The sequence below is a fragment of the Mobula hypostoma genome, chromosome 29, assembly GCF_963921235.1.
Source record: "Mobula hypostoma chromosome 29, sMobHyp1.1, whole genome shotgun sequence".
Classification (NCBI taxonomy): Eukaryota; Metazoa; Chordata; class Chondrichthyes; order Myliobatiformes; family Myliobatidae; genus Mobula; species Mobula hypostoma.
In genome coordinates this window covers 19,922,636-19,935,032 of record NC_086125.1, presented here as the reverse complement: position 1 = coordinate 19,935,032, position 12,397 = coordinate 19,922,636, and the positions used below count along the sequence as shown (strand labels likewise).

Below are 12,397 nucleotides of genomic sequence, written 5' to 3'. Positions count from 1 at the left end.
CTACACTGATCCCATTCTCCCTAATCCCCTTAGGTCCGACCGCTTGTCCACTCGCTAGGGATGATTTATAGTGACATTAATTAGGCCGTGCATCGTTGGAGTGTGGGAGGAAAGCCATGCTGTCACAGCGCGAACGTGCACACTCCACACAGGCAGCACCCACGGTCAGGATTGGGATTCTGGACACCTATTCGCTGGTCCACTGTGATTCCCGCTAACCCGTCGGGCTGCGGGTTCACGCCATCACCAGATCTAATGGTGAACAGGAAGGAACGCAGCTTGGATCTGCTCTACACTTTAATTCACCGAGGCCGACCCTGATTCGTACTCGGGTGGGATATGATGCTGTGAGCTCGATCTTGATACAACTAGCTTGGCCGCAGCAGATCCTCGTGTCTAATTCTGGGCGCCGTGTTTGAGGAGGAATGGGAAGTGCTGTGGGGATTTACTTGAATAAAGGAATGGGAGAAATTTGTATTATGCAGGCATTCAGTGATCAGGGACCGTGATTAAATACAGAAAGAGCAAATAATCTATATTTTCTATTGAATCACCACCAGAGGATGTCATAACAAGTGGGGGAAATAACCTGTTGGGAACACAACTCAAAAAAGGATGGTGAACTGATTCAAACAGATGTGCCACAAAGGTCAAATCTCTGGTGCTTAGAGAAATCTTGGGGTTGGGGGAGGGGAATCGAGCATGGGCATGGTCAGCTGTGTAGTCTTTTGTGTTTTAAGAATTCAAATTTCTAAGAAAATATATTGTCAAAGTACATATACGCTCATCAGCACTTCCTGTACCTAATAAAGTGGCCAGTGAGTGCACGTTCATGGTCTTCCGCCACTTCCCCTCCGTCGTCAGATTTCTGAATGGACGTTGAACCCACTACTTTCTTGCTTTCTTTTTGCACCATTAATTAAATATTTTTAATATATACTTGCTGTAATTTATAGGTTTATTATTGTGGATTGCGAGGCACTGCTGTTGCAAAACAACGGGTTTCACAACATATGCTGGTGATATTAAACCTGATTCTGAAGCCTATCCACTTCAGGGTCCGTTTAGAGTTGCTGTTCTGCACACCATTATCGCAATGTGTGATTATTTGAGTTACCGTCTCCTTCTCCTTCAGCTCGAACCAGTTCTGGCCATTCCCATCTCATTAGCAAGGCAGTTTTGCCCACAGAACTGTCGCTCACTAATCTTGCTCCATTCTCTGAAAACTCTAGAGATTGTTGTGCATGAAAATCCTAGCAGATCAGCATTTTCTGAGCTATTCAAACCAACCCATCTGGTACCAACAATCTTCCACAGTCAAAACCACTTAGTTTACATTTCTTCCCCCATTCTGATGTTTGGTCTGAACAACAACTGAACCTCTTGACCATGTCTGTGTGCTTTAATGCATTAACGTGCTGAGTGGCTGATTAGATATTTGTATTAAAGAGCAGGCGTACAGCTGGCACCTGAGTCTACGTTAACATTTACTATCTGGAGATTCATTTTATTGCGGACATTTACAGGAAAGAAAGAATGGAATTTTTTGAAAAAAAAACTATACATAAACAGACAAGGACTGATAAACTAACCAATGTTCAAAAGCAAGCAAGTTGTACAAAGATAAATAATGCTGAAAACTCCAGTTGTAAATAGTCCTTCTAAGTGAGTCTGTAGATTGTGGAATCGGCTTGGAGTTTGTGGTGAGTGTTATCCAGGCCAGTTCAGCAGCCTGGTGGTTGTAGGGTAGTAACTGTTTCTGAACGTGAACCTGGTGATGTTCTGAGCCTCCTGTCCCGTAGCAGTGGTGAGGAGAGGACAAGGCCTGGATGGTGGGGATCTTTGATGATGGATGCTGCTTTTCTTGTGGCAGCGCTCCGTGTGAATATACTCAGTCGTGGCGAGGGTGTTGCCTGTGATGGACTGAGCTGTCTGTACACAAGCAGTGTATATTAAATAAAAGCACGCACGCGGGAGGTGGCTTTAACTGGTACATTCACTTGCAGTGAGAGAGAGAAAAACGAGAGCAAGAGAGCCAGGCGCGTGGATAGACGACAGGTCAATACGCACGCGTGGACAACAGATCAACACTTGGTGCTAAGGGGAGTCATTGCTCGAAAAGAAATAGATCCATACATTACAGTATCCGCCATTCTTGGGCATTGGCTGTTCCACGTCAGGCTGTGACGCAGCCGTTTAGGATACTCTGCACTGTGTATGCTTAAAAGTTTGCTAAACTTCTTGGTGATGTTCTGAATTTATACAATCTTCTAAGAAACTAGGGACACTCTCTTGTTCTCCTTCTGATGGCACTTACAGTACTTACTAGTTCCAGAACAGATCCTCTGATATGTTAATACCGAGGAATTGAAAGCTACTGACCCTGTCCACCTCTGTTCCCCTAATGAAGTCTGCCTCATGGACTTCTGGCTTCCTCCTCCCATAGCTGATAATCAGCTGTTTGGTTTTGCTGGCTTTGAGTGAGAGGTTGTTGTGGCACTGCTCAGCCAGATTTTCTGTCTGCTCCCATATGTTGAAAGGCCTAGGCATGGTAGATGTGAAAAGGATGTTTCCCATGGTGGGAGAGTCTGGGACAAGAGGGCACAGCCTCAGGATGGAGGGGCGCCTGTTTAAAACAGAGATGCGGAGAAACTTATTTAGCCGGAGAGTGGTGAACTTGTGGAATTTATTACCACAGGCGGCTGTGGAGGCCAGGTTACTGTGTGTATTTAAGGCGGAGGTTCTTGATTGGATGCGGCATCAAAGGTTATGGGTTGAAGGCCAGGGAGTGGGGCTGAGGAGGGAATAAAAAGGATCAGCCATGATTGAATGGCGGAGGAGGCTCGATGGGCCAAATGGTCTAATTCTGCTCCTATGTCTTATGGTCACATGCTGAGTAATCACCATCTTTTGATTTGGCCAACAACAGTGGTGTCATCAAACTTTGCGAACTCAGAATTGGAGCCAACTTATTCTTTAGCCTGCATCAGGCCCCAGTAGTGTTGTTTAATGGTCTCTTTGCTGCTCTTTCTACAGGGCCACACAGATCAAAACCTACTCCTGGGACAACGCTCAAGTGATCCTGGTTGGCAATAAATCTGATCTGGAAGATGACCGCGTTGTACCGACGGAAGAAGGAAAGCGATTGGCTGATGAATTAGGTATGCAAAACAGTCTCAACCATTCACTATTTTGCGTGTTCATTGTCAGGTTGTGAGATGTTTGGCAGATGCACTCACTCCAACCCCCCCCATTCACAGAAAAATACCAGCTTCCATTCATGTTCTTGACTCCCATTGGTGAACCCCAGGCAAGCTGCTCGAGACTGGGTTTTTCTGGAGTGGTCTCCTCAAAAGGGAAAGTTTTGTTTTGGCTGAGGCTCTGGGGAGCTATTTCTGCTGTGGGATGTGATTCAGAGGTGGTATTGCCATCCCTGCGTCAGAAGCTATCAGCTAATTTACACCATGTAAAGTATGACTGCAAATATCGTTCTTGAAATATTTTATGACACTGAAGATGCTATATAAATGCAAATTATTCTTCATCTACTGCATAATGAAGCAACTTGCACTGGAGTCGAATTGCCCTTTGGCCCAGCATCTACGCTGCCTGTTAAGTATCCATCTATACCAATCCCATTTCCCAGCACTTGTTCCCTAGTCTTCTATGTCGTGGCAGATGGAGTTAATGTCCCGGCTACTCAGCCGCTGGCTCCATCACCCACTCATGCGGTGTGTTCCGAACTCCAAGTTGTATCCAGAGACAAAGTCGAACTATGTATATATCACCGTACACGAGCTCGAGAGAGATTTTTTGTAGGCATCGTCAAGAAAATAAAGAAATACAATAGAATTTATGAGGAACTGTACATAAAGACAAACAACTAACATGCAAAAAAAGACAAATTGTGCAAGCAAAAGAGAAATAAATAATACAGGGAGCATGAATTATACAGGGGGCCTTGAAAGTGATCAATAGATTGTGGAGTCAGTTCAGATTTGAGGTTAGTAAGGTTACCCATGCTGGTTCAAGAGCAAAGAAAAGGCTGGGAATATCAATAACAGTGGCGCTTCTCCTCGTGACGAACTTAACATATTCTACGCACGGTTCGAACAGAAGAGGAGCGTCCCGCTCCCTCCGGATGAACTGGACCTGGTGGCATCGAGATTCGTCGTCACCGAGGAGGACGTTAGAAGGGCCTTCCTGAAGATAAATCCAAGGAAGGGGACGGACCCAGACAGCGTCCCGGGATGGGTTCTCCGAGCCTGTGCAAGCAAGCTAGCTGGAGTGTCTGCTGACATCTTCAACTGCTCCTTGCTTCAGTCTAAGATCCCTTCGTGTTTTAAGAAGGCAACGATAATCGCAGTGCCGAAGAAGAGCAAGGTGGCATGCCTGAATGACTATCGACCTGTGGCTCTGACATCAATTGCTATGAAGTGCTTCAAGCAATTGGTTATGGCACACATCAACCACAGCCTACCGGTCAACCTCGACGCTTTGCAATTCGCCTACCGGAGCAACAGGTCAATGGCAAATGCCATCTCTCTGGCCCTACGTTCCTCCTTAGAACACCTGGAGAACGAAGACGCATACGTAAGGCTCCTTTTCATTGACTACAGCTCTGCCTTTAATACCATCATTCCGAATAAACTGATTCCTAAGCTCCGGAACCTGGGCCTTAGCACTCAGATCTGCAGCTGGATCTTCAACTTCCTCACAGACAGGACCCAGGCTGTAAAAATAGGGGACAAGCTCTCCTCTACAATCACTCTGAGCAGCGGTGCCCCACAAGGCTGTGTACTCAGCCCCCTGCTGTACTCACTGTACACCCATGATTGTGTAGCCAAGTTTCCATCGAATTCAATATATAAGTTTGCTGATGACATCACAATTGTAGGCCGTATCTCGGGTAATGATGAGTTTGAGTACAGAGAGGAAATTAAGAACCTGGTGGCATGGTGTGAAGACAATAACCTATCCCTCAAAGTAAGCAAGACGAAGGAATTGGTTGTTGACTTCAGAAGGAGTAGCGGACCGCACGACCCCATTTACATTGGTGGTGTGCAAGTGGAACAGGTGAAAAGCTTTAAGTTCCTCGGGGTCAATATCACAAATGACCTGACTTGGTCCAACCAAGCAGAGTTCACTGCCAAGAAGGCCCACCAGCGTCTTTACTTCCTGAGAAAACTAAAGAAATTTGGCCTGTCCCCTAAAACCCTCACTAATTTTTATAGATACACTGTAGAAAGGATTCTTCTAGGGTGCATCTTAACCTGGTATGGAAGTTGTCCTGTCCAAGACCGGAAGAAGCTGCAGAAGATCGTGAACGCAGCCCAGCACATCACACAAACCAATCTTCCGTCCTTGGACTCACTTTACACCGCACGCTGTCGGAGCAGTGCTGCCAGGATAATCAAGGACACGACCCACCCAGCCAACACACTTTTCGTCCCTCTTCCCTCTGGGAGAAGGCTCAGGAGCTTGAAGACTCGTACGGCCAGATTTGGGAACAGCTTCTTTCCAACTGTGATAAGACTGCTGAACAGATCCTGACCCAGATCTGGGCCGTACCCTCCAAATATCCGGACCTGCCTCGGTTTTTTTTGCACTATCTTACTTTCCATTTTTCTATTTTCTATTTATGATTTATAATTTAAATTTTTAATATTTAATATTTTAATATTTTTTAATTTTTATATTTAATACTATCAATTTGTACTCCAGGGAGCAGGAAGCGCAGAATCAAATATCGCTGTGATGATTGTACGCTCTAATATCAATCGTTTGGCAACAATAAAGTAAAGAATGGTTGTAGGGGTTACAATTATTCCTGAACCTGTTGGTATGGAACCTCCTGCCTGATGGTAGAAGTGAGAAGGAGAACATGGCCTGAAGCACACCCTCTAAACCTATGGTGTTCATTATATTCTCTCACTCTCACTCTCTCATTGACCAAAGAACCTGGCTTTCATGTTATGCCCATGGCCACTCTGATTTTACAATTATCAGAAACATACTGCCCCTCCCACCACCCTCCCTGAGGTCTAACAAGCTTCTTTTGCTGATTTTGTAGTTTGGATGCAGGATCTTCAATCTCAGGTATCAACTTTGTTTCTCTTCCCACAGACGTGGTCTGACCTGCTGTGTATTTCCAGCATTTTGGGTTCATTGCTCTGGAGTTGCATCTTCTGCAGAATCTCATTTGTTTATGGCTATTCTGGCACAGTGTCTTAAATTGCACTTGCAATTGCTCCTTGATTCACAGATACTTAATTTCTGAATTTTCACTATAATAAGGCCATTGCCCTGTTTTTGAGATAGATGTCTGCATTTTATAAAGCTTTTTCTTATTAGCCCTCAGGAAACAGAGTATGAAAATAGCTAAAAATCCATAAACACAAAGGAATTGTGTATCCAGAGCAACACGACAACATGATGGAAATACCCATTCCAGGTCAGGCAGCTTCTGTGGGTAGGAATAAACTTTCGAGACCCTTTATCAGGACTGGAAAGGAAAGAGGGAAAAAGCCAGAATAAGAAGGTGGGGTGGGGCAGGGAAAGGAACACACAGGCTGGCAAGTGATAGGTGAAAGCAGGTGAGTGAGAAGGTGGGTGGGTCGTTGAGGGGAGGGGGGAAGTGAGAAGCGGGGAGGTGATAGGTGGAAGAGGTAAAGGGCTGGAAAAGAAGCTATCTTACAGGAGGGGAAGGTGGACCATGGGAGAAAAGGAAGGAGGGGCCCCAGAGGGAGGTGACAGGCAAGAGTGAAATGGTTGTATATAAAGACGTACACAGCTCAATGCATTTCAATGGAATAATTTTCAAATTGAGAGAGGCCATGTATTAGAAATAGTGGTCATAAACTTACTCAAATGTTTTAAGGAGCTTTTATGGGGATATTGGGTGGGAGTGGGGGTTGAGATGGCAACCTAGGGTCTTAGCAACAAGATAAAGTTGCCAATGACAGAGCAAAAGAAAAGTGAGTTTGAGGAAATGCTAAAATAGAGGATTTACCTCTCATAATGGCACCACTCACTGTAGGCAAGCATCGAGTGACAAGACTCAGCTGGACTCTTTGCAAAGCCATTTTATCTTTCATCCATCCACTCGAGGGAGTTGAATAGAATCACAACAATTGTTAGTCTTGTAAGCGCTGGAGATTCTGCAAATGTTGAAACACTTAAAGCAGTGGTCCCCAACCACCAGGCCACAGAGCACGTGCTACCGGGCCGTGAGGAAACGATATGAGTCAGCTGCACCTTTCCTCATTCCCTGTCACGCACTGTTGAACTTGAACATAGGGTCGCCCACTGTCCCGTATTTGTCGGGACATCCCGTATATTGGGCTAAATACGGGAGCCCTTGTCCCGTATTTCCCCCAAGGTAGAGCGTTCCTATGAAAGCTTTCGTGCCGAAATGGTGTAAAGCGAAGAAGCAATTACCATTAATTTATATGGGAAAAATTTTTGAGTGTTCCCAGACCCAAAAAATAACCTAACAAATTATTACAAATAACACATAAAACCTAAAATAACACTAACATATAGTAAAAGCAGGAATGATATGATAAATACACAGCCTATATAAAGTAGAAATAATGTATGTACAGTATAGTTGGGAAAATTAAGCCAAAACCGATTTGTGGGAAAAAATCGGCACACATACGCATGTGCACGTCACGTATTCACACGTCACGCACGCGCACACAGGTGCCCGCGCAAGGCTTCATGGTCAAGATAGTCTTTCCTGGGGGAACGTGTCCAGGGATTTGACTGCTACTTTTGTCCCTTATTTGGGAGTGAGAAAGTTGGCAACCCTAACTGTAAAAGACATGTTGAGGTGAGTTTAACCCCACTTGAACACCGCCCCCTCCCCGCCCCCGGTCGGCCGGTCTGCAAGAATATTGTCAATATTAAACCGGTCCGCGGTGCAAAAAAGGTTGGGGACCCCTGACTTACAGCAACACACACAAAATGCTGGAGGAACTCAGCAGGTCAAGCAGCATCTGTGGAGGAGAATAGACCGTGGATGGTTTGGGCTGAGACCCTTCAACTGGACTTCAAAAGAAAGGGAGATAGCTGGGTAAAAAAAAATGCAGGGAGGGGTGGCGTAAGAGCTGGCAGGTGATAGGAGGATCCAAGGTGAAGAGAGGAAGGTAATCAGATGAGATTGTTGGGGATGTCCACTGTCCACTTCCCTCTACCACTGCTGCCTGACTCACTGCGTTCCTCCAGTTTTCCGCCATGGGTAGTCTCCTTTGTGTCTGCAGCGCCCTCTGGTGGCTGGATGAAAGCACAAAAACAAAACAGCTTTGCAGTGATAGGATTTAGTGTGAAATGGGAAATGGGAAATAGGGTTTTGGCTGATCTCATGAGGACATTGGAATAAGTTCTCTGCAGAGAGGTGAACTGCTCTAAACTCTTGTTGAGACACCAGCTGGGGAGCCTGTAGCAATCAGTTGGTAGGAGATTGGAGGGGTTAGGTTGACATTCTCAGTTTAATCTCTGATTTTCTTTTTACGTAGGATTTGAGTTTTTCGAGGCGAGTGCAAAAGAAAACATTAACGTGAAGCAGGCTTTTGAACGCCTTGTCGACATAATCTGTGTGAAGATGTCTGAAAGCCTTGAAGCTGACCCCACGATGCTCAACAACAAGAACTCCTCTCTTGCTGAGAATCCGCGACCACAGGAAGGCGGTTGTGCATGCTAGGATCCCTGACCTCTGACCTCTGGCCTGAATCACCCACCACAGATGTCACAAAGTTAAGAATGGATTTAGGGAGGGGATGAAATTTGACTTCAAAATATGTTTAAGGTTCAAGATTAAAACTTGGCTTTCATTTTTGTTAATTACTTGGCCAATCATTTTTATGTAATGGTGAGGTGCTAGTCTCCGTTGACCAAACAAGTTAAGAAATACCCTCCAACGCTCACCCATTCAAGTCTGAAGCACCCATTGTAAAGTCATCAAGTGAACACTAGGAAGAGCTAATTGACTTGACAAAGTTCTGCTCTGCAGTAGCGAGTGATACCTGCACCAACCACGTTCTGCCGTCCCTTCTAGGAAGGGATGTCTCCAAATTTGAAATTGAGAACTTAGGACTGAAAAATTAAAAATCAGACGGGCCACGTGCTTGGAACTTTATGGTTGTTCTATTGGAGGGATGGATCAGTGTAGGGTTTAAGTATCACAGTTGTCTATAACCTGGAAGGAGACCTCTGACCTCTGCTCCTTATTGGCTGGGGAGAGCTGAGATGTATAATCGGGGACTGGAGATGGAAGTAACATCTGCTGGAGCCTCACAGACTGTATCCCCCACCAACCCCCCGCCCCCCGCCACCGCCATCCTCGGCCATGACTGCAGTGTTGGTGTTAGTACAAACACTAATTTGCAGCGTTGATCCCAAATCCAGAGTAATGTTATGATTGCTGCAGTGGAACTGAGAAATTGTGCTCGGACTTGCTGAATTAGTGTCTTATGCATCAGCGCTTCTGATTTCCGTCCAGGAGGTTTACTCCTTGTGCCGTGGCGCCCACAATCGGCTGACTCTGCCCGTGCGTTATTAATGTGACTCTCCGCTGTTATGGGTGCGTGCCTTTCTGTCATTGGTTTTCACTGCTGTTTCTCCGTAGAGGTATGTGGCTTGGTGACAGGCTGTTCGGCCTAACTCATCCGTGCTGACCAAGGTGACTGTGTATGCTAATCCTATCTGCCGCTGTTAGCCTCATATCCTTATAAACCTTTCCAAACCATGTAACTTCCCAAATATCTTCTGAATGTTGTAATTGTACCTCATCCCATATACCTATCACCATCTGTCCGGAACAGCTTGCCGCTGGGATCCTCTTTAATATGTTCTCTCTCACCTTAAACCTATCGCTTCTAGTTTTAGACTCCCCCACCCTGGGGAGCAATGGTAATTATTTACCTGTTTTATGAGGAACCTCAACAATATCATCCCTCATCCCCCTTTACCCCAGGCAAATCAGTCCCAGATTATTCAGACACATTTGTATCTCAAGCCCTGCAGTCTGTGCCCGTGTGGATGGTGTAGGAGAGACTTCAGGTGCTAGGGATCTTGAGCAGCATGCACAAACGCGGACTATTTATTTCTCTCCGTAGGCGCTGTCTGACCTGCTGAGTTCCTCAAGCATTTTGTGCGTGTTGCTGATGCTCGTGTTTTAAGTTGTCCCAGCAGTTATAATAAATCAGTGCAGTTTTTGGATGGGGTGCGTCACTTTGTATAAGAGCAACACATCCTTCTGGGTCACTCTGTGGATGTCAAAGCTGTAACACCGAATCAGAATCAGGTTTCATATCACTAATACGGCACAGGCCATTCGGCCCAACTGCCTGGCTCTAGACCCTACCTGATCTATCTGTATGTTCCATACCTGATCTATCTGTATGTCTTTTATTCCTCCCTCTTGCTTCCCCTTCAAGGTATCTCTGCTTTTCTCTTTGACCACTCCCAGAAAGAGTGTCATACTTTCCAGGATTGGAAGGTTTTCCTGAGTTTCCCCGGAGCTGTAACTGCTCTTATCTCAGTAGTGCCAAGTTTTGGAATCTCATGCAAGTGGAAAGGTACTTATCTGCATCTACCCAAACATGTTTTCCATCTCTAAGGTCTTTTATCACCACCTCGTCCACCCCTGATCCTAGCGTAGCCTTCTCTTCCAGAGGAATAAGCCTTGCCTGACCAGTCTCCTCGTCTAGTCCATCTTCTTGGTCTTGAGAATGTCCTTGCTTTTTGCATGGAACCAACACCAATTGTAAACCTTTTTTTTTCCCTCTCCTCCCCAGTGTTGTTGCATGGACAGAGACCAGACCTGCACACGTTGCTCTGAATAATCAAACAAAGGAGTGTGGGTGTGTGGCTTCCTCAGCCTTAAAGGACATTAGCATGCAGAGGAAGTGGGTGCAATTTCACTCAATGTTTCAGGCCGATCCTATGACTAAGATTCAGGTGACCCTATGTCTAAGATTCAGGTGACCCTATGACGAAGATTCAGGTGACCCTATGACTAAGATTCAGGTGACCCTATGTCTAAGATTCAGGTGACCCTATGACGAAGATTCAGGTGACCCTATGTCTAAGATTCGGGTGACCCTATGACTAAGATTCAGGTGACCCTATGACGAAGATTCAGGTGACCCTATGTCTAAGATTCAGGTGACCCTATGACGAAGATTCAGGTGACCCTATGTCTAAGATTCAGGTGACCCTATGACTAAGATTCAGGTGACCCTATGTCTAAGATTCAGGTGACCCTATGACTAAGGTGCTATTTCTCCTTCTTGAGGGAACCTCTCTGTGCAAGGTGACACCTTGCTTGTTGTTATCCCTGTGATTCAGTGTGAAGAGTAACAATATCAGCTATTGTTAACTATTGAGTGCCTGTCTCAGCTGCTAACAGCTACCTGTACATAACCATAGATAATCCATTTTGTCCAGGGGCCAACCAGTGCCAGTATTCTGACATTCAGCTCAGCCACCGTAGCCTCGAGAGCTGACTGATGCTGAAAGAAAGAAGTGCATTTCCATAGCACCCTTCATACCCTCTTGTCAAGCCAAAGGGCTTTACAGCGGTTTTCCATTGGCCGTGTTGTTGAATGGAAGATGAGGTGGAGACGGTGATGGGCGGCCTTTCTCCAGTCTTGTACCAAGTATCATTCCAGCTTCAAACTGGGTGATAATCACACTGGCTTAAAAGAAAAGCCAATGGTCTGGGGTGATCACACGCAACCAATTAGCATGTAGTGATCTGTTTGGTATGAACTTACTAATTATCTCATGACACAGAGACTATACGGCCCGTCAGGTCCACTCCCATTTCAAGAATGCATTCCCATTTGTCTTATTTCCTCATGCCCTGAAAATTATTCTCTCCCACACACACGCACACACGTCCATCATCTTCCTTTTGAATCTTTTTGCCTTTAACCTACACTGGTGTCTAACTTACAGGAGATAAATAAGCTAACAGCACATTTTTGGGATGCAGCAGGAACCTGGAGCAATCGGGGGTAACCCAATGCGGAGGGGGTAAGCTCAGTCTCAGCACAGACAGTATCAGAGGTCAGGATCCAACAGGGACACCAACCGTGAGGGAGTGGCTCTAACTGGGCCAAGGGGAGGGGAGGAGGGAAGCGTGGGGAAGAGAAAGGAGGGAGGGAGAGGCAGAGGAGGAAAGGAAGGGGACAAGGGGAGGGGAAGAGAATGATGAGGAGAAGGTGGGGAGGGACAGGGGGACACGGGACACGGAAGGCAGCTGAGATTCCAACTGCCTTGTGCGAAGTAAAACTGATATTTGGGACAGCTGTCGGAGTGGAGGATGTGATGCCCTAACGGAGGGCAGAAACTCATTCAGAAATAGCTTGCAAAGGGAAAACAAATA

General features: G+C 45.8%; 1 protein-coding gene across 1 annotated transcript in view; it reads left to right on the top strand.

Annotated features, from left to right (window-relative positions):
* Positions 1–12,181, top strand: part of rab3da (RAB3D, member RAS oncogene family, a) — a 71,571-nt gene extending 59,390 nt beyond the window's left edge. The window contains exons 4-5 of the mRNA XM_063036011.1: positions 3,037–3,161; positions 8,523–12,181. Of these exons, the coding sequence (XP_062892081.1) occupies positions 3,037–3,161; positions 8,523–8,707 (310 nt within the window). The 3' untranslated portion in view covers positions 8,708–12,181. The remainder of the gene's footprint in view (positions 1–3,036; positions 3,162–8,522) is intronic.
* The last annotated feature ends 216 nt before the right edge of the window (positions 12,182–12,397 follow it).